Genomic DNA, 22,518 nt, shown 5'->3' with positions numbered 1-22,518 from the left:
ATTTTTTTAGAGCTGCTGAAATTTTACATGTTCAGAAATTCTTAAAATTGCACCAAATTTAAGGAATTGAAAATAAAACTTAAGGAAACTACTATTCAATTTTGATAAGCAAGATTATAGCAAGCTTATCTATTTATAGATAACAGAATATTTCGCTGTATTTTTCAAAATATATAAAGAAAACTGCATATTTCACTCTTAATTAGCCATTTTAGCTAATGAAAAAACTCACTCTAATTAATTGAAATGTTGTGCTGATGTATTGCTTCAATTAGAAATATGCTAACTGTACAAGTTTACATTTGTTTCTGTAAAAAAAAATTCTCAATACGTTTTTAGGGGGGGGGGGCGGACAATAGAGGATTAAGAACTTTGAAAAAGTGAAGCTTATTGATAATATTTATGTAGTAATTTGCATAACTATTGCATCGCTTTTCATTTTATAGCAATATATTTCATACATCAAAATGGGCTAATTTTAAATCAGAGAAACAAAATCACTCTCTACTGTCCATAAAAAAATGAAAGAACGGGTACTAAATGGAGATGAAAATAAAGTTTGGAAAAAAAATTCATATGCCTTTGTATGGAATCAACCAATGCCTCCCTCCCTGTAGTCCAAGCGAGTACTCTACCATGAAGCTACAGAAGAACTAACATTTTCCCACCCTTAGAACATATACGAATGCTGAATGGGACCGTGCATGGGTAGCCTCCAAACTCGGCTGATTACTCTTAGCGACAATATCCCCAGATGATGACATATAAAGAAAATACCTGTTAATATATAATTATTTTTACTTTCACATTTACACTTGTACCTTCACTTAAATAGTTCACACAAAATAATGATGTAGCTTCCATTAACCATTCTGATGTTACTGTGTGTCAATATTATTGTATTATCACTCAGATTATAATTCAAGTGATAATTAATACATATTTATACTAGATTTTTGATGCATTGTCATTTCACAGTAATAGTTTTGCAAGTGTCATATATTTATTAATGAACTCTGACGAGTGGGATTTGAGCACTTCATCCTTATTTGTCTCATCTACATCCCTAAAACTAACAGATTTTATTTTAATTATGTCATATTTTCAATATTCAAGCTCCTTTTCAGGATTGAAATAACTCCAATCTAAATTTCACAGGTTGAGAATTTTTTATATCAACTTTTCAAAATAATGATATAGTCAAACAATGTTTGTTCCAGACTCTGCCACGAAGCTGAGCCGGAAGAGATCTCAGTAATGTGATAAGTCTGGTGGTAGAGTTCCAACGTTCATTCGTTCAGCCAAACAATGTAAAGTGAAAGATACCTGTATTGCAATTTTTTTTATTGGACTAAACACAACACATAAAACATACAATCAAACTCAGAAAAACACAAAACAATAAACTCTACAAAAAGTAACATTACAATGATACAGATACCCTGTGACCTCAAGGGACCGATAGTCCTTCCAGTGGGTCAATATACGTTAAATTAGAGAGTTAACTGAATTATGCAACAGTCTTGTTACAGTACTAATTGGTTATTATTTTATAATGTCATATAGATATTTTTAATCTGAACAAAGAAAATATACATATATATGTATATAATTAGATCCAAACATATAAAATCGGTTAGTTGACGAACACAGAATTCACGTACAGTATGTATTCACTTGTATTTTTAAATTGAATACAGGAATGGTTATATTATTGATGTTTTTAGAATGAATTATTTTAATTTTGTTGTTTTATGATCCATTATTGTTGTAGTATGGATTCTAAACTATTGTTTATTGAGAATATAAATATATTGTGATTGGATATTATGTTATTATTTGCGTGATTAGTTGCATGGTATTGGTTCATTATTTTCGGGGCAGTATATCCATAACTCCTTTGGAATAGTGTTTTATTTGTTTTTGGCACTTGATATAAGTTGTTCAATCTAGATGAGGTTCTATTTTGTTTAGTTTCTAACCATTTATTGTTTAAGAATGTAAATTTTATTAATCTATAAATATAGTTTTGTCTCATAGTTAGTTTGTGACATTCTGTTATATAACTGTTTTTTGTAATGTTTGTTATTTGGGATCTTATTCTATTATATATATTATCCAGTTTTTGTATATTTGTTTGATAAGCTCCTCCCCAATCAGTGATTCCATATGTTACTATTGAGTATATTCCAAGAATAAAATAAATCTTTTAGAAAGTTATTGTCGATTGTGTTTTTTAATCTATATGAAATGGCGGCATATGTTCTTAGTTTCTTTATCATTTTTTCACATTTAAAGTTTCATTTTAGATCTTGTATTATTATTCCTAGGTAGTTGTATTCATGAACTCTATCAATTTCATTGTGAAATATTTTGACATGGGCAGTGATCATGGATTTTGATTTTTACGTTAGTTAAATTATTTCAATTTCATCATTTTTTATCGTTGCACAGAAAAAGATTTTTTTTACAATAATAAATATAATGATATAATTCATAGAGTTTGAACCTACATGAAACGGAATGTCAAGAGACTGAAATAATAAATTTCAGAGCGGTTTCTGTTTTATAAAAATCCACATCAAACTACTATATCTTGTTTCAGTTTAAGACAGGTAATATCAAAATCTGAAAGAATTTTTATTGCTTAAATTACATCTACCTTCACATACATTTTATCAAAATGGTAATACTTACTTTCTGCAGTGGATTATCGAGTGATTCAAGAGTCTTATTTACAACTTCTTCTGTGATCTGATTACCACTTTCACCATTACCAGGTATTTCTAAAGCAGCCATCTGTGAAAGTCAAACACTGTCGTCAGCCAAAATTAATGAAAAAACATAATTCATAATAAAAAAGAAGCAGCTTTGTAAACATATTGATTTCAGAAAAGATTGAGATTCAAAACATGTAAAAAGTCAGGAGAGTAAGCCTAGTTATCTGTATAAGAATGGTTAGAAGAAGAAAAAAAATTAAACATACCTCTAAAGCACACATACCAAAAGCATATATGTCCACTGCAGGTGTTACCAAAGAAACTAAATAAAAATAGAGAGAAATGAAGATAAAAGCAAATAAAATCAATACGCATAGTTTTTGAATATCATAAAAATGAAATTTTCTTCAATACAAATCATCTTTAATCTTTTTTCCTTTAATACAAATTTTAAATTTCCAATAAAGCTTCACAAAATTTTGCATGTATGTTAAACAGGGCAGAACTTAAACAATAGGCTACTTTAAGGAAAGTCATTATTCGTATTTCATATGCACAATCTAGGCCCATCACCTTAAACGGCTATAAATGGACTAAATCAATAGGATTTGTGCCATAGCGATTGAAAGAAGCAAGCAATCCAGAATTCCAGGTATTATAGAATAAAGGGATGAATTTTACCATTGCTGCATAAAACAGAAAGTACCCCATTTACATGTGCTGGTTACTCCTACATTTTTGATGTTAGCCAGTATGTGTATTCAAGTTGCAAAAAAAAAAAAAACCTATAAAATGTATTAATAATACTTTTATTACTTTTTTATGATTACTATGATTTTCAAAAATAAATTTTTACAATTTCACTGGTCCATATCTATGTTCCCTCCTAGTTGCATAAATCGACTAAATAGACTCAATCCTTATATATATATGCAAATCATCAATCATATAAGGCAACTGGTCTGTTACAATTAGAAATCCTTTAACATGGAAAAAATTAACCGTAAAAAACTTTGGGGATAAATAAATTAAAAATTGGAGTCTAAAGTCATTATTAACATTAAAACTAGATTTTATTTTAGTGCTTTAATTGATATCCACATTCGTGTGAAAGTTGGTTAATAGAATTAATATCAAAATATCTTACACGTTTTGCTTCCATACTCAGGTGCTATGAAATGTACATTGATAATATCATCTCTGCATGTCTTAACATGATGGTGAATTGCATCAGGTGCCACTATAAAAAGACATTTGTGGAATATAAGAAAAAACCCTGAAAAGTGCACTGGGACCAGAAAGTAATATACTCTTAAAAAAAAAAGCACCATGAAGAAAGTGACAGTTTTTATTGAAATTAAATGTGTGTAAAGCTCATACACAGATAATAAAATGATTAAATAAAAATTCAAAACTGTAGGACCCATCAATGGCTAGCAATTACACACTGAATGTTCAAATCAGTAATTGGTCAAACCCCCCAGCAGCGATGCACGCTTGTATACGCTGATGTAAGGAGTGATAAAGATTCCTAATCTCATCTTGCGATACATTCTGCCTCTAGCAGGATCATTGGAATAACCAGGTAAATAATAAGCTACATTCCATTAAGCCCACAGTTGGCTATTGGAGTTCGAGCTGCAGAACTAACTGAAAGGAGGAAGTTCTGCTTGCCTGGTTACGCATAGGACACAGTCGTCTCACGCAATCGTATTTGTTATTACGGGAGAGTCAACAAGAGTGCCCTCATTGTCAAAGTTCATTGACCATTGCTCATGCTTTTAGTTGTTCACATCATCGTCATCATTTTACGACCACTTTTGGTCAGAATCATTTTTTGCTTTTTGACATTTTATTTGATCATTGCGATGCATCTCACATTTTTAAATTCATCAAGGCCATTAGTTTATATGACAAATTATAGTTTTTACAATGCATGTCATTATGTTATGTTTCACATTGCTTTTTATCATGCACAGTTTTAGTTTTTTGACATGACCAAAGGACAATTTGTTAATTTTATATAGTCATTTGTTCTGGCGCAGTTTGACCAAATTGGTCCTTGCGCCAACAAATTTAAAATCCAATCCAATCCGATACCTTCTGCCAGGCATTCATCAACTGACACTCCAGATTTGTGACACTTTGGGGTGCCCAAATCTGGTGGCCTACCATGCCCCATACATGTTCAATTGGCAAAAGCTCCGGTGACCTTGCTGGTCAAGAAAGAATATCAACAGCACGGAAGCAGTCCAGAGATATGCGAGCCATATGGGGCCTTGCATTACCTTGTAGGAAAATGGCCCCAGGATGATGTGCCATGAAGGGTAATGCGACCGGGTTGCAGGATGTCATCAGCATATTGTTGAACTGTTAAAGCAGGATGATTAGAGGAGACCTGCTGTCATAAGAGATAGTACCCCATATCAGGAGTAATGTCTGTATGCCTTGGCTGTAACAGGCTGATTGGGACAGCTGGCCCCAGCAATTCCACAGATGGGTCTGATGGTTATAATCTGCTCCAAGACTGAAGCAGGATTCGCTGAACACTATGTGATGCCAATCTGCTGGCAGCCATGATGATCGGTAATGCCACAACTCTAGATGACTCTACCGATGTTGTGGGGTTAAAGGTTGACGTCTTAAAGAACACTGAGCATAACCCTGCCTCAGCCAAGTGCCATGAAATGGTTGAAGATATCACAGGTAACATGGAAGAGGCTGTAGTACGTTGGATAGTGGACAATGATGTCATTGGGAAGTTCGGGGTCTGTTGCACAATCATACGATCTTGCCTCTCATTCGTGCACCTTGGCCTTCCAGAGCCTTCATTCCATTGACAAGTTCTTTGCAGCAACAATTGCTGCCAGTACCTTTGCACAGCTGTGTCTGTACTGTGCAGATGGCGGCCCATAGCTTGGTATGATCAGCAAGCTTCACACATCCCAACTATGCGACCACGTTCAAATTCGCCCGATTGGCTATAAGGTCTTTGACAATGTCGTAACAAGACATTATTGGTTGTCTCTCCAGGGAACTGCAATGGCACGCGGGATGAGGAAAGATAAACCATCTGCAATTGTTACGCACACGTTTTATACATTGCTAGTTTCGTGGTAGAAACACGCCATATGACCAAAGTTAACATTCATTGGCCTTGAAAATGTAATCATTTGCATACTTGGTATAAAGGAATTTGCATGCAAAATTTCGAGATGATTATTTTCTAGGGGGTACTTCATCTTTTTAGCAAAGGATATTTATATATTTTAGGTTATATAGGCAGTTGTTATTATAGAGAGTATTGTGTTATGTAGGATTTTCACTGTATTTTCTCCTTTCAACACATATACACATCAATGCTTTAATCACAACAGAATTTTTTTGCTTCATTTATGTAATTTTTATATTCTGTGAAATTTATGTAATTAAGGATATATTTCTAAAATGCATAAATAAAAAGATATTTTCTGATCACTGCACATACACAAAAATACAAATAAATAATTTAAATTACAACAAATACATACCTGATCCAATCTTAATCAGTCCATTATGTTGAATAAATATTGTATCACAGGTAAGGTTACCATGGATAATAGGAGGTGAGCAAGAATGAAGATAGCTATTGAAAGTTTAAAAAAAAAATCAGCATCAGTTTTAACAATGGATTTTCATTACTTATCTTGATATAAATACAAGTACAGGGTGATTCTTATAGAACCGACCCCATAAATTTGCTAATTCAGTAGTGAATGCATGTAAAAGCTAAACATTGAGATATATTAATCTGTGGGCTTTTGTCGAGTCGAATCAAAGAATAACTTTTGAATGGAGAGTCTTGTGCAATACCTCAAAAGCCCTCAAAGAAAGCAAGGATTCATCCATACAAGTTTTTAGGAAGTGACTGCCATTGGTAAAGGAACTAATGATACTCTAATGTACAGCACACAATCCAAGACACATGATTATAAGTATGGTATCTTTTGTAATACATTCCATTTTGTGAAGCCGGTTCTATATGAATCACACTGTATATATAAAGTTAAACTCACTTAACACTAGAGTACTAACTCTACGTCTCAGAGACATAGAGGTATAGGCAGTTAACACGCAGTTTTGATCAGCATTTTTTTTAGTTAGTATTCTAGGGTTAATACAAGGATTGTAAATGAAGTAGTGGCAACATAGGTGGTGCAGAAGTTTAATTGAATGCACAAAAGTTTAATTGAACATACAAAAGTGAAATTTGATTACATCCCTTCAATGTAATCACCAGTAAAGACCTATACCTTTATCCAAATGTATATGAGTCATCAGATGCAATCAGCACAGTAGTGGTTTCTGTTGATTACAGCAGCAGAGCATCTTATTACGGGATGAGGGACCTTAGTCTCATTTCCGACTTGCATGAAATGCCCTTACCCATTGTGCAACCGTCCAGTACAGTAACATCACTGTAAGCATTACATGATCTTTAAAAGCATTGCTGAATATATTTGCCATGGGTCATGTTAATTTTAAGCCCAGATTGCTGTTCAACTTTAACATGCTTTAGAGCAGTCAAGGCAGCATTTAAAAATCCCTAACAGTTTCTTTTTCTTTTTTCTGAGTGCACAGACAGCTTTTCACACTCCACACATTGATATTGTATATATACACATATATATCACCCTAATGTGACATATATATTAACAACCCTCGCACAAGCATGATTGATACCAACATTTTTAAAACCATATGTATGCATATATGATTAATTGAAATCTTAACTCTTTATAAGTACTCAAATATACGTTTTAGCTTATACAGAGATACCCTGGTTTATGAATTTTTCGGTTAACACATTTTTGTTGATATAAATACATTCACTAATAAAACACAGCCTCTTTGTGAGCTGAATCTTTACAGCAATCATCATTGAATTTGCCAATCGAACAAAATAAATTTATGTCAGCCTCAGGAATCACTTCTCAGATATAGCCTACCTCTATTTCTTTTTCAGAAAACTTTTGAGCTATTTCATGTTAAATGAAAGATCAAGAAAAAATTCATTTAAAAAAAGGAGCCTGGACTTGAATGCTTTCAGTCCAGGCTCAAGAAACAGCTCCAGAATGCTCAAAAGACACTTAGCAAACTGAATGGCCTTAGACATTTTTTGAGCTTATCTTTTTCATCTACATGTGAGACAGAAATGAGCTGACTACATAACATGGGGGACATCTATGAACTCGAATGGGTTATGTAGAAAGTGTAAAATAAAAAGACCTTCAGTTTCTCATATTCTTTTAAATTCTCCTTGATCTATTTGTAGAGCCATTTCAGCCTCCTGTCAGTTTTGTTTTTTCATAGTTTTATAAAACTCACCTTTAAATATTAATCAGTACCTGAAATAAATTAAATGATTTTCCATAGAGATCTATGAGAAATTATGTTTCTGCTATAATAAATGTAATTCTGGAGCAAATTATCTTTGTTAGTAGAGGTATCACTGTACATGGAAATTTTTTAGGCTATTTGTGATTAAATTTAGTGATATTTAATAATCAGTGATGATTTTTTTCAAAAGCTGTAAACATCTTATTTGTGTTAAGGAAGGATAAATTTGTTAATTTATAATTTTACATGTTTTATATACTGTAACACATCATACAATGTTTAGCACAAATATGCTTATATTTTTTAACCATACATCTAGAGCATAGTCTCCCAAACTTTTTGTTCCATTGTCCCCTTCATCAGAAATTTTTTCCTCTCATCGCCCCCCAAACTCAAGTAAACCCATAGGATCCAATGTTAAATTAGTAGGTTCTATTGCCCCCTTGGACCATTCCATCGCCCACCAGTGGGCGATATTGCCCACTTTTGGAAACACTGATCTAGAGGCTCACAGCACCAAACAACGCCATTGCAACCCACCACCTGGTATTTGTCAAGCCTTGCTCTAGTATATTTGTCACAAAAAACACAAATGACATCTATGAGCTAGTACAACAAGCATGAATATAGAGCAGTGCAGTATTGTGAGTCGAGCTTCTCCTTTTGATTTTTATGCCAGAAATTGTGATGAAAGCTTGTCAAATATGAACGGGTTAGTAAGCCATATAGCATAAACTTAATTTAAAAAATTATAATATTAAAATAATATAACAAACTATTTGATAAGTTTTTTTTAGACCAAAAGCTATTTTACCTGAGAGCAGACAATATCTGTGTACACCACCTTTTCCATGCCTGAAATCCATGAGATGCAATGAGCTCATTTGATATTTAAAACTAGAAAAAATTTGCAATATTTATGGTATATTAAGAGCGTCTTGATTTGTGAGTAATCCTAGTTAAAAGCAAATAATATTTGCTAAAAATTGTGTGTTTCAACTTGCAAACACATATTTCACTAACAAGCTTGAAATGTAAAAGAAAACATTCATTTGATGCATGAAAAAACTCAAGTGTTTTAAAAAATCAAAGCAGATAAAAATTACCATATTGCAGAAGCCAAAAACATGGGGGAAGGGGGGGGGGGAAGACAAAAGTCAACAGTTAACCCACATAGAAAATGCAAGGATTACGAAAACCTATTTTTATTTTTTTGATTATTCCTATTTAAAAAGATGGGAGAAACTTAGTATTATTTATAAAAAAACTCGGATCCTTGTTGTAGTTTTCACAAATATGGCATTAAATCATGTCAGAGAAAAAAAGTATTTGAAAAAAGAAAAGAAAAAGAGGGTAATATGAAACAGTTGAGTTAGAAAAAGGGGGGGGGGGTTCAAAATTGAAAAAAAAAACCAAATGAAAATTAATAAAAAAAATTTAATGTGTCTACGACAATAAAAAATGCATAGTTTTTAGTCAGCCCCCCCCCCCAGTGTTTTCCTCATGTCGGTGCCTCTGCAAAGATCATTCAATCCATTGCAATGCTTAAACTTAAGCTCTGCACCCACCACTTTTTTTTTTTGCAAAAAAATTAACAAAATCCATCTCCAAGTATGTTTGACCTTTGATATTGGAGAATTCAGGATAATCTGCATATAATGGCACTATTTTGTTTACATTCATTCAACATGACTGTCTCAGATAATCACAACATAATATCTTTGGACTATAAATTGAATGCTTTGGAAAGTTAACCATAAGTATGTAAGTTTGCATATGTATTATGAATATTTAAATTTCATTATTTTTTTCTTCTAATTTGATACAAATCATTGCAACAACATTATAACAAAATATAATTTTTAGTTTTTGTCAGAATATAAAAATTTCACAACATTTACTTCCGTGGAATGCAGAGGGTTAAATTATTTGGGGTACACAGCCCCATTCACAAAATTATTGGGGGAGGGAGGTCAAGTACCCTGACCCACCAGGTTTTATGCTTATACTTATGCTGTATTGTACATATTGTAAGCAAAACTAATTTTGTTTGGCTGCATGGCTGTAATCCGGCAATGTCAATAATCAGGCACAACCTGGCCTAACATGTACCGGATTAGCAGGAGCAGTCTGCTAATTTGGCAGCCAGATTAGCAGACTGTGTTAACATAATTGAAAGTAGAGAATACTGTAGTTTCAATTAAGTTAACACAATAATACCCTAACTTGTGAGCTGCTCCTCTTCCTTTGTTTGAAAATCATGTTTATTTTTCAACTGATGAAAACATCAAATCTGATGACTACTGGACAACTGTTAGCATATAGTAAATAACCTGGAAAAAATTCACTAAAATTCTTGTAGGCCACTGATTTTGAAATCACACAAGATCCCATATTTAAAGAAATATAACAATTCAACATTTGTTTATATCTATTGCAGACTGTGCCTCATTGATGGAGAAATATTTATTCTTTTCAGAATGTGACCAAATCACAGAGAACCTCCACCGAATTGCAAAGCTATGAAAGAAACAAGCTCTTTTCATTGAGGGTGGCGATGAATGGCCAAATAAATCCTACTATCTACAGTCAATGTCTTAAGTACCATGAACAGACGAGGTAAAATCATGAACAACTCAAAAATAACTACTGTCAGAAATTATGAAATATTATATACCTACACTATGTGTACTGTAAATGTTTCCAATAAAGTGAATTGCCTGCACACAACACTATCTGCATCAAACAGCTGTCTTAGATATATACTTGACAATGTTTAGGATTTTGTGTATGCGATCACATCAAAAATTTCTCAATGTATTATACTTCAAACCTTGTGTGTCAGTGGACTACCAAGTAAAAATTACCCAAGGACTCACAATAGCTTGAAAAATGGCGCACAACCAAAACTTCTTTTGGGATAACAGAATAAGATCTGCATTTATCATGCAACAATAAATTTTGTCCGAAATTACAAAAAATAGTGCATGAAAAAGGGTTTTCATTACAAAAATATGTTGAAGAAACTGAATAGATGCTGTTTTAAGAAATTTCAGTGAAGGAAAATATGTTGAATTTTGTGTTGTAGTAAAAATAGGCAATTTTCTCCATTCTAAGTAGTTTGAAATTCTCACAGTTCTAGTGTCAATAAATTAATTTGTGTTTGTGTCTACAGCAATGGAAATTGATTTTTTGTCAATCTTGGCATTCTAGTTCTATGACAACAGTTTTTGTCCTAAAAATCTGTTGTAACAAATTTTTGTAAAAACTATTTCTTTATAAATTATTTGGTGATCATAATGAAGTGATCAGGTTTTCTGAACATTGTTCAGCGGTGGTAAAAAAAAAGCAAATAGAATTCTTGGTTTCATTCTTAAATAGGTCTCTTCTTCACGTTTTCCTAAAGTCATTTTTCCGCTTTTCCGAGACTTAGTTCGTTCTAAACTGGGGTATTCTGTAAGGTTTTGGAGACTATACCTACAGAGGGATATGGACTAGGTTGAGGGGGTGCAGAGAAGAGCTACGCATGCTCTCGTTGGAACACAAGGCTTGAGCTATGAAGAAATACTTGATTTCTTGAGTATGTTTACATTGGAGGAATGCAGGTGTCAGGGGGATATGATCAAAGTATTTAAAATTTTCAATGGGAAGGATAGAATGGACCGCACATTATTAATACACCGTCATCAACTGCTTCGACAAAGAGACACCGATATCATTTAGTAAGGGACAATTCCAGGTTGTGGTGTCACAGGCAGTTTTTCCCTAATAGGGCTGTCAATAAATGGAATAGCTTACCTCTAGGGGTTGTGAATTCTAACACAATTGACACATTTAAAAAGATGTACGATAAACATATTAGGATAAATTAAAAAGTTATCCATACTTATAATAAGACAACCATAATCTTTTTCATGGGCAATGTAGGCCTATCATAGGCGTACGCAGAATTTTCCCAGGCTGGGGGGGGGAGTTCAATTTTATTTTTTCCTGAAAGGGATTTTTTAAGTTTTTCCCTACAAAATAACACTGAAATATCGGCTTTGGGGGTAACCCCCAAGACCCCCCCCTTTGCATATTTCAATGAGGCCTATTATAGTATTAACCCTAGAATACTAATTGTACGTCTCAGAGATGTAGAGGTATAGGCAGTTAACATGTAGTTTTTATCAGCTGTTTTTTTAGTTAGTATTCTAGGGTTAATTATTAGTTTTTTCTTTTGTGATACACACATGCTTTTATATTAGGTAGCTTTATTTTGGTTTTATTTGACATCCTTATTTTTACGGGACTTTTTTTTCATTGGGCTTTTTACCTGCTACGGCCTTTGTGTTTGTATAAGAATTTTAATACAGATATAGGTGGAAAATTATAAAGAAAACCAGTTCAAAATTTATATGCATTAAATGAAGAACAACGGTAGAGCAAAAAATATAGCATGGGCAAATTAGAAAGAATAGGATCTATTTACTACAATCAAAGCTTGCGCTAACATAAAAATGGAAGGACCAAGGAAATAATTTTCCACTGGATAAAATTTAAAAAAAACTGACTGAGACTTGGCCAGACAAAAAACATGTTTGATGTTAACAAGGGTTAACTGTATTATTACATAATTTTTTTTTCTTCAAACAGAATCTCCCTTGGCTATGAGGCAGACATCCCATCATTTTAACCCTTCAATGTTGAGTGTCCAACTGTATATCTTAATTTTTTAATCCATTATATTATTTCACTATCTCTGCTTGTTTGGTAACATTTGAAAGAGGAATAATGTGGCTTTGTATAATTCTAACTATTAAATTATTTTCATTTATCATATTTTATTGTGAGTGATGAACATTTGCTGCTTAACTGTAGAAATCCGAGATATTATTCTAAAGAGTTAATTCAACTGTTTTAGCCCATTGAGCTGAAAAAAAAACGCCCCGTATAATTATCATCGGTAAGAGCATGTTTTAGCAGGTCGAGCTGCTGAAACCACCCTGTATAATCGAGTTAGTAGTTCTTTGTTGCAGGCATGGGGCTGAGTAATAAATTTGATTTTTGGCAGCTATAGAAGAGAAAAAAGCATTTTACCAAAGAAATGTATGAATTTTTAGGTAATACAAGTGATACTATACAATATTATAGTCAAGACATTATTTTATAAATGAAAAAAATTTCAAATTAATTCAATGATTAGTTTAAGTTATACTTTTTTTACTAAACATCTGCAAAAGCCGGCGATTAAATTTAAATCTCCTCCAGGCTTGAAGGGTTAATAGACTATAAATATACCATAATGTGAGAAAAAGTGCTGTAGTTGCTTAAACCAACCTCTAACCACAGCCTTCATGGCCCAATAGACTAGAATCATTGTGCTTCTACTGCATACCTGCAGGCTTTCTTTGCGACTGAAATCTGTGACACCATTTCATCTCTTGCAATTACACATCCAGGAATTCTTCGCCCTCATCATTTCACCACATCAAATGCTACAAATCGGGAACTATTTGCCTCCTGGTGTTCAGTCAACATGGGGATATCCATTAGCATTACACTTCCAGGTCATTAAAAACAGAGACAATGTTGCATACATTGCCAACCAAAATCATCAGCAATGGCCAAAAATAAACAATATGTCTCAAACTTTCATGATGGATGTTGTAAATCCCAGATTTGCCCATGACAATGGTACAACATTTTGACCATTCAGTAATGATCATCGACTGACAATTCTCTCCATACACAGCCACCATGGTTCAGTGAATCTCTACTAGCCTGCATCTCCTCAGCCATTGCAAATTTTATTATTGCTATCTGGTCCTGTTTGACCAGGCTTGAAACCACACCAGCCATTCTCAGAGTATTAGCCTACCATGCTTCAACTGATGTGGAAAATTCCAGGCACAGTGCAAGTGGGACACACACAGCTTTCTTTTTTTTTTTTTACATAAGTGTCTACAGTCAACTTGTCAATCTTTTTGCATGATGTTCCAAACAGGTTTCATTTGAACGTTCTTACAATGAATTTGCATAAAGGCTAAAGAACTTGTATAACATTAGGTTGCACAGACTCAGTTACTTACAAGAGATTTGCATAATACAAGACATCCATACCTGAACTGGTAGTTTTATGACATTTCTTTTAGTCTTTTTCAAAAAATGTTTCAAAGAGCCACTGGACATATATTCTGTGATGAAAATTACTCTTGGTTTCTCCGACTCTTTGTCAATCCAATATTTATGTAATTTCACAATATTTGGATGATCAAGGAGTGTTAGACTGTCAAAAACATCTCTAATTTTACCCTATTAAAAAGAATATAAAAAATTATCACAAAGTATTTTTTTATGAATTTTTTCAGCAATTAATAGAAAAAAAATTACACATACAGTTAATTCCTTTTGGGAGAAAAGTCAGATTTATTTTGAATTATACACTTAAAAGTATTTTGTAATTACACATTTATAAACCAGGGAATATATACAACTATAACAGGGCTTGACATAAAATTTTCTGTATGTGTGATTGCTAAATTAGTGTGACCAATTTGTCCTAAGTGTGACAAAAAATGTTCTAATTTCAAGACAATGTGTCCCTTAACATAAAAAAAATGCAAGGATGATGTCACTCTCCGCTACCATGTGAAGGTTTTTTAACAACTGGCTGTTGCGAAGAGAGAATTCAACTGCCTTTGCGGGGAATAGAACCTACGTCCTTTCACTTTCTGGGTAAACACACTAGACTACAAAGGTAACGAATCTCTCAATCTTTCCTTGGAGCTCGTGTGCACTGAACGGGACCATACATGGATGGCTGGACCTGACTCAGGCCAAGCCATGTATGTACACGCAGGTTGTTGAAGATTGAAGATATTTAGTTGTTTCCCCTTAATGAGGGGCCATGTACAGAATTTTCAAAGAGAATTTCAGAGTTTCTATTCCCCTGTGGATTTTCTCCCTCCTGTTACATATTGGAAATTACGGTACTTTTGGGACTATCTGCCGCATTCAAAGACAGCGGTCTATGGCGTAAACATATGGCGTAAATTTGTCTCATTCTTACAAGATTGCGAATGCACATTTTTTGAAAATTCGTAAAGAATTTGGAACGCCTGTTCAGAGACGAAAAAGTTTTCAGAGATAGTTCAGAGAAAAAAAAAACATGTGAATCTGTAAGAACTCTACCTTGAATATTCAGTTTTGTCATCTAGCTGCTATGGGGCCGTTCAAGTATTACGTAAGCAAATTTTTAGCAATTTTTGACCCCCCCCCCCTTGTCAGCAAAATTTCGTCATCAGCTCTGCCCCTCTGAATCCAAATCATATTTTCATGAAGAGTGGTTGATGATGTAAGCATTATCCAAACCCCCCCCCTTGTCATCAAAAGTCAGCAAATCGGAACCCCCCCCCCCCATAGATGAAGTAATACTTGAACGGCCCCTATATGGTAGTCACCGCATCTCATCGCAAAAATCACTGATGTGTATGCAGAATCAGCTTTTGGAGGGGTAGAAGGATTTCTTACACAAAAATTGTGGGTCACTAACGCTCTAAAAGAATTTTAAATTAACGTAGTATAAGACTGTATTTTCTCCAATATTTTAATTTTCTACAAAAATATTTTTAATTTTCTTGGGGCGATTTTGGCTTTAATAAAAATCCGGATTTGGAACACGTGATTGCGGTGGTTTTTTAATCGGCTAAAAATACAATTTCCTAAGGTTTTCCAATTTTGAGAGTTGGCTATTTTTTTGAAAGAAGCTCTAGTTGCCACAACAGTCACACAAACGTACTACACAAATATGTATACATCAAATTTCAAATCCACGTATTACCAATTTGAAGGATAGATGCAGGGCCACAACTAGGGTTGGGGGGTAAAGCAGATGGGGTCTAGTGTCCCCCCGGATCTGGACTAGAGGTGGTGCAGAATTCACCCTTTATAACTGCTTCCTCTACATTACACGGGGTGCCAAAATGTGTGCTTGCCCGTTTAAGAAAGCATCTAGTTGCAGCTCTAGATAGATGGAACCATCTACTGAACACAAAACATGCTTTATGCTGGGCGCACACACATACAAGCACACTTAACTTTCACCAACACAAATCTGAAATAGTTCCAATATTAAGGTGTGAAAATATGTGGCAGTTAAATGGTGACAGATCAGAGCGTTGGACCATCAGGGAGGGAAAATAAAATAATTCTACCAGGAAATCGCTTCACAAGGATTTATATGAAATCCTTGCTCCTGTGGATAGGGAAGATAAGTGTCTGAGAGAAGATCCTGCTTATAACGTTTTTCAAAAAAACTTTAATAAAATGTTGTAAACAAGAAAACACTTCAAACGGAAAATCTTAATAAGTACTTAGAGTTGGGACTATGAAAATCAGTTGTACTAAGTGAAAAAACTTTCTAAATGGGAACGTTATAAGCGGGATCAACTGTATACTTGGTTTAGATTTGTTATATGTGCTACATTCTATATGTTAAATTCTCATTGTTAATGAGCTTCTTTGCAAGCTTTTCCTACTAGAGTAGACAATGAAAGTAAATGCACCTTTGAATAGAACATGTTTTTATAAATGAATTATTCGATTCATAGAGATACCTCCTCCTCCTACCCAGAACATGGCCCACCGCTGTGTCTCAAGGAAGAGATACGAGCAGGTGATCAAAGACCTGGGGCATGCTGGAAAAAAATTCATAGAGATACCAGTGAATTATGGGGGAAGGGGCATACTTTTTTTCAAGATAATTTTTTTCGAGAGGGACTCACTTTCACTCAAAAGGGACCCAGATTTTTTGAATACCCTGGGTTCCGGGACCCAGGTAAATTAAAGTATAGCAGCATCTCTGCATATGTATTTTATATCGAACCTATTAGGTAAATCATAGATAAATATTATAAAACATAAATACAGATAAAAATCTATGCATATAAATTAAAATTGAATATGGGGAGATCTTGTTTCATATAGCTAATATGGATTTACTTGATACTGTACTAATTCCTCTCTTTCTATACTTACTATAGTAACATCACTTACAACATTGGTGCACAAACTGAAGGACCAATTCAGAAGAATTTCGGGCTTATTCCAGAATTTTATCAGATTAAAACAATTACAAAAACAATTTTTTACACTTAAATGTAATATGAAATAAGAAGTTGAATTGGATATATATATATAGGTTATATAAAATAGAATTATGCAAATTATGAATATCATTGTTTTTCCTTTACGTTTTTGGCTCTCACTAAATTTATCTTTTAATATAGCTGGAAAAGGTAATTGCAGGCTAAATATGACACGTAAACTGAAAAGTTTGTGCATTCATGACTTACAACATAAAGGAACAGGATCATTTAAGGCTGATCTAGGAAAATGTCTGGTGTGAAGAAGGCTCGATAAGAGGGTTTACTTCATTACACTTGATTACCAACTAACATTACACTGACATATTGTGATATGCAAAACTCTCCCCAAGGGTGGGTGCTAACAGGGCTTTGGCTTGGGGTTTGATCTTATTTAAATTTTTTTTTACACTTTGAATTTAACCTTCTGTCATGGAGAAAACTTTGAATTTTACATTTTTTACATTCATTTTTAATTGTGGTACTGCTTAAAATTAGTTTTTGCTGCCAGATAAGTATGAATGAGTTACTACCAAATGTTTACAATATCTGGAACTAATTTTGAGGTCTCTGTGAGCATTTCATTTAGTTAGGTAAAAATTTTTTAAAGTGCTGTTTAGTATCTCCTACAGCAACGAAGGGATCAAGGAGATTAAGGGGGCTCATACATTTTAACATGGTGAAAAATATGCTATAGTAGAAATATTAAAAATACTATTTAACCACTGATTTATTTCAAATTTTTTACACAAATTTTTGATTGTATATGCTATTCTATGCCAGTATCAAGTTTTACATATCTTTAATACTTAATTATTTCCAATTAAAAAACATCAAGAACTGCTTGTGCCCATGATAAAATAACATGACATGAATGTAATTGAATAAAAATTGATTCAAAATAAAGTCAGTTCATGAAATGAGGAAAAAGATTGCGATTTTGACTTAATTTTATTTAAAATAAAATTAAAAAATTTTTGAATTTTAAAATTGAAATGAGATTGATTCAATGAAACCTCAACCTTTTGCCACATTTCATCATTCAAATGAATTTTCATTCAATTATCATGTGTGCAAGCTGCTTTTTATGCCTTTTTTTAAAATTTGCAAAAAATTAAGTATGTAAAACTTTATACCGGCATAGGGTAGCATATACAATCAAAAATATGTGTAAAAAATTTGAAATAAATCAATGGTTAAATATTGCTTTTAATGACATTTCTACTAGAGCACAGTTTTCACCATGTTAAATGGTACGAGATCAATTAATAGAAAATCACTATAGGTGGCCAGTTAAAAGTCCTGGTTCCAAGGGCAAGTGGTCTAACAAAAATCGTAGCCTATGGGCCCACTTCAGGATGCGAGGTGACTAGAAATATAACTGGAGTTGGGATAGTCAAGAAAGAAAGATTTTGAGAATTAAATATCACAAGGAAAACGACTGTCTTCTTACTTCTTGATACTTGAAACTCTTTCTTTCAGAAAATTTAACTTCATTCCAGACAACTTCAACGCCTTCTTCTGTATCCATAGCTAAATAAGCAGCATCAATTCCAGGAATGTCACGCTGTTGAACCTATAAAAAAAAAACTGCATCACTTAATTTATTATTATATACTACACAAAAATTTACTGTTCATAAACCATGGAAATACAAAAATATAACACTACATTGATTTGACAAGGGGGAAAATTTTAAATTAACAAAGTTATTATTTATTGTCTTAAATGTTGCTTAAATATTAATTAGAATGTTGGATATCATTTTAAGAGTTCTATACAAGGATAAAAAAAATTGAGAAAAGAAAGGAAAAGGAAACATTTTCAGAATACTGAAAACTTGAACTATTAGAAAAACAATACGCAGTTTAAGTAAAGCAATGTCAGTTTTACTTTAGAAGAAAAAAAAATGAAAATTTAAAAAGACATGGACTTGAGTTGGCTACAAAAAGAAATTGAATTACTGTTTCATCAAATCAATGATTGTTAGATCGCAATAGATAGGGGCAGCAGTCTTTTAAGAAATGATTCTTTACATACTTTAATATTCACACGTGTATAGAAAAACAAAAAGGAACATGTTTTTAAACAATAAAACAGGGACTCAAGAAAAGAAACTGAAAAATTTTCAGCATGTTGAATTTTATGGAGCCTTGATCTTTTGAGCCTCTGCAGCATAAAACTGAAGCTGCTGTGTGATCTTATGGGTATCATGCGGGACTCTCACTGGGAGGATCCTGATCACAACCCGGTTGACAGTACAATGGTGGTTGGCTGAAATTAGTTTTCTGCAGTTTTCCAACTTTGAAATGAAAATATGAACCAGTCTAAAATTTAAAAAAAAAACTCTGCAGAAAGCAGGCCGACCACCATGATACTTGCATAACATGAAAATTAAGACATTTGCCATTTTTACTACAAAACACAGAAGATAGATGACAACACCAGTATAACGAAAGAACAACTCTGACAACATAAATATGTTAGGACCATGCATAAAACACACAACACGTTCCGCCATGTACCAATCCATTAGAAATTTTCCAGAGGAATGTTGACGAAGTGCATGTATGGTTGAGTAGTAATAGCAGCTAGGGCTGGACAAATCACAAAAAATCTAGGTGCCTGAAAAAATTTTTAGGTGCCAAAAATTTTTTTACACAGGTTCAAAATGTTTCTTTAAATTTTTCCAGGACATAGCAGCCCCATTCCATGTTGAGAGATACACTGATATGAATTCTAAAAATTTTATGTTGTCTTGACACCAATTTAATAACCACATAGATTATAAAAAAGACGAAATATGAAAGTATACTAGTCTTAAAATTATATATTATTGAAAACAAGAATCTATATATATTTTAATATAGAAAATTATCAAAAGTTTAAAAATGGGCTGGAGACAGCCAGGACGACATTCATAAGAAATGAAAATATGTTCAAGCGAATTTTAAAAACCTATTGATGAAAAAAATTATGAATAGAGTTCTGACACATCAGAGACTGCAATATAATAGGAAATGAGAAAAAAAGTTATACACCAAATATATTTAACGTAGATTGCTGGGACAGATAATTTAGGCCAACTTTATAAGAATGACCTATATAACAAGGCAAGATAGTCTGCTATAGCATACATCACGTCTCAAACTGTCACATTCATGTCCCTCACTCTACAAGGGCGGAGAAGCTGACATCTCAGAGGCAGGAATATAAATAGAAAGCGAGGGGAAAAAAGTTCTATGACAAATATCAATGGTTTAGTGCAAACATGTGGCAAGTGCATTTTTTACAAAAATAGAGCAAGTATGAGTTGGAAGCCATAGTTCCTGATATTGTAATGCACAAATGTGGAAAGCTGAGTTTCAACATTCACTGATGTGAATGTATTTTTATACTACACTAAACTTTAAAAACGCTCTCCTGAAAAATTGGCAGAATGTTACTTCCAACATATATGCATTAAGCCATCGATATATTAAACATAAATTACTACGGAGTACGGACACAACTTTGTGAGAACGACCTATATAACAAGCATCTTTTTCTCAGTCACCTTGTTGGGCATTTTGCCTGTTGCGGCGTTGTATTTGTATAAGACAAGATAGCCTGCTTTTGTACACATCATGCCCCTCACTCTACAAGGGTGGGAAGCCGAGAGTGACATCTTAGAGGCAAGAATATAAACATAAAGGGGGGGGGGGGAAGATATATGACTAATATATTCAACATAAATTGCTAGAGGCAATTTAGAGATATTTCATGAGAATAACCTATATAAACAAAGCCACATTGCCTGCTTTTATACACATCATGCCCATCACTCCACAAGGGTGGGGCTAACAGTGAAGTCAAAGGCAGGAATATAAATAGAAAGGGGAAAAAAATAACAAATATACTTAACGTAAATTGCTGGGGACACAATTTAGGCCAATTTCGTGAGAATGATCTATATAACAAGGCAAGATAGCTTGCTATTATACTCATCTCATGTGTATCAAACTGCCATATTCATACCTCTCACTCCACAAGAGTGGGGATGACAGGGCTCTCCCCTGGGATGATTCCCATTTTTATCCACACTATAGAGGAAAATCTGGCCTAGAGGCCCTGCTGCAGAACGTTGGGGAAACCACGGTTATATCACTACAGAAAAAAACAAACCAAAATAGTTTCAATATATTTTATTCAACTTCTTGATTTTTAGTTTTTACCATGAAAAATTGTTAGAAGATCATCAAACGAATTCGCCCAGTTCAACTGATCAAAAAATGCATAGGTGGCAGTAACTTTTGCTGGCCCAGTTGCAGGATTTGCCCATCTACAACACAACTTCCATCCAGTGAGAAGAGAGGGATATTATTGAAATTTCCAGCAGGGTTTGACACACACTTACCTCCTCTCTTCTCTTCAACCATCTCCCACAAGGACTTTCTTCTAAAACCTCGCTTTCGTCCTCAGAATCATCACCACTTTCTCTTTTTAATTTTTCGGACTCCTTTTCTATGTTTGCACAAACGCTGTTTGTTGCCATTTTATAGAAAAGTTCTCACTGGAAAGAATTTTATAAGTTTTACGAGTGTACGTGCCATTGTGTTCACAGCATTTCTTTAAACAGGTTGAAACAAAATTCACTAAATTTCCATCAAAGGGTACCTTTACCGAATTTAAAAACTGAAATGGTGCTATAAATCATCAGCTTGATGTAAATATTTCACGGATGGGAAATGATGTAAACATTTCCGCTGTTTACACAACATACCGATAGGAAAAAAAAAAGTCGAATTTTTTCTGTAAATCAGATAAATATGCGAAATGCGCTTATAAAGGATCTATCAAAAATATTAGACAGATAGAGCTTACGAATTTGCTGCCAACTCATTCAATAGAAACTCCTAAACATTTAGTGCAGTCAAGACCGAATGAACTGAAGAACAAATTCTGAGACGTCTGATTGAGCTGACCATACTTTATCCCAACAAATAAGGTAGAAATAAAGTGACTATACATCCCATATTTTTGAGGACAAACCCGTATTTTCACGTAATTTTGGCAGTCCCGACTTTCTTGCATATAGAAATGTCCTCTCCGTGGGAGCAGTGATGAATTTTCTTCCTTGTAATCTTCATCTCCACAAATAACCAGTTTCAATGAATCTTGTATTGACAAGTGGAGAGGACATTTCTATATGCATGTGGCCATCTGGTTGGCCTATGTCATTCACGAGCTATTAGTTGATTGTTGACGCCGCCCATGTACTACACTACCGGCCGTATTCACCAACACAGTTTAAA

The 22,518-nt window shown here is 33.7% G+C and overlaps 1 protein-coding gene across 2 annotated transcripts in view; it reads right to left on the bottom strand.

Annotated features, from left to right (window-relative positions):
- Window positions 1-22,104, bottom strand: part of Madm (MLF1-adaptor molecule) — a 57,503-nt gene extending 35,399 nt beyond the window's left edge. The window contains exons 1-8 of one of the 2 annotated variants that reach the window (XM_089233662.1): window positions 21,621-22,104; window positions 18,678-18,800; window positions 14,202-14,393; window positions 8,914-8,954; window positions 6,251-6,345; window positions 3,868-3,960; window positions 2,987-3,042; window positions 2,698-2,799 (exon numbers count right to left, since the gene is read on the bottom strand). In XM_089233662.1, the coding sequence (XP_089089788.1) occupies window positions 2,698-2,799; window positions 2,987-3,042; window positions 3,868-3,960; window positions 6,251-6,345; window positions 8,914-8,954; window positions 14,202-14,393; window positions 18,678-18,800; window positions 21,621-21,758 (840 nt within the window). In that variant the 5' untranslated portion in view covers window positions 21,759-22,104. The remainder of the gene's footprint in view (window positions 1-2,697; window positions 2,800-2,986; window positions 3,043-3,867; window positions 3,961-6,250; window positions 6,346-8,913; window positions 8,955-14,201; window positions 14,394-18,677; window positions 18,801-21,620) is intronic. The other variant, XM_089233663.1, reaches the window with a different exon arrangement.
- Between the last annotated feature and the right edge of the window lie 414 nt (window positions 22,105-22,518).

This window comes from Pholcus phalangioides, unplaced genomic scaffold, assembly GCF_987345545.1.
Source record: "Pholcus phalangioides strain wild (caught in Gottingen) unplaced genomic scaffold, Ppha-v1.0 ptg000007l_1, whole genome shotgun sequence".
Classification (NCBI taxonomy): domain Eukaryota; kingdom Metazoa; phylum Arthropoda; class Arachnida; order Araneae; family Pholcidae; genus Pholcus; species Pholcus phalangioides.
This window is presented reverse-complemented; position numbering and strand designations above follow the sequence as displayed.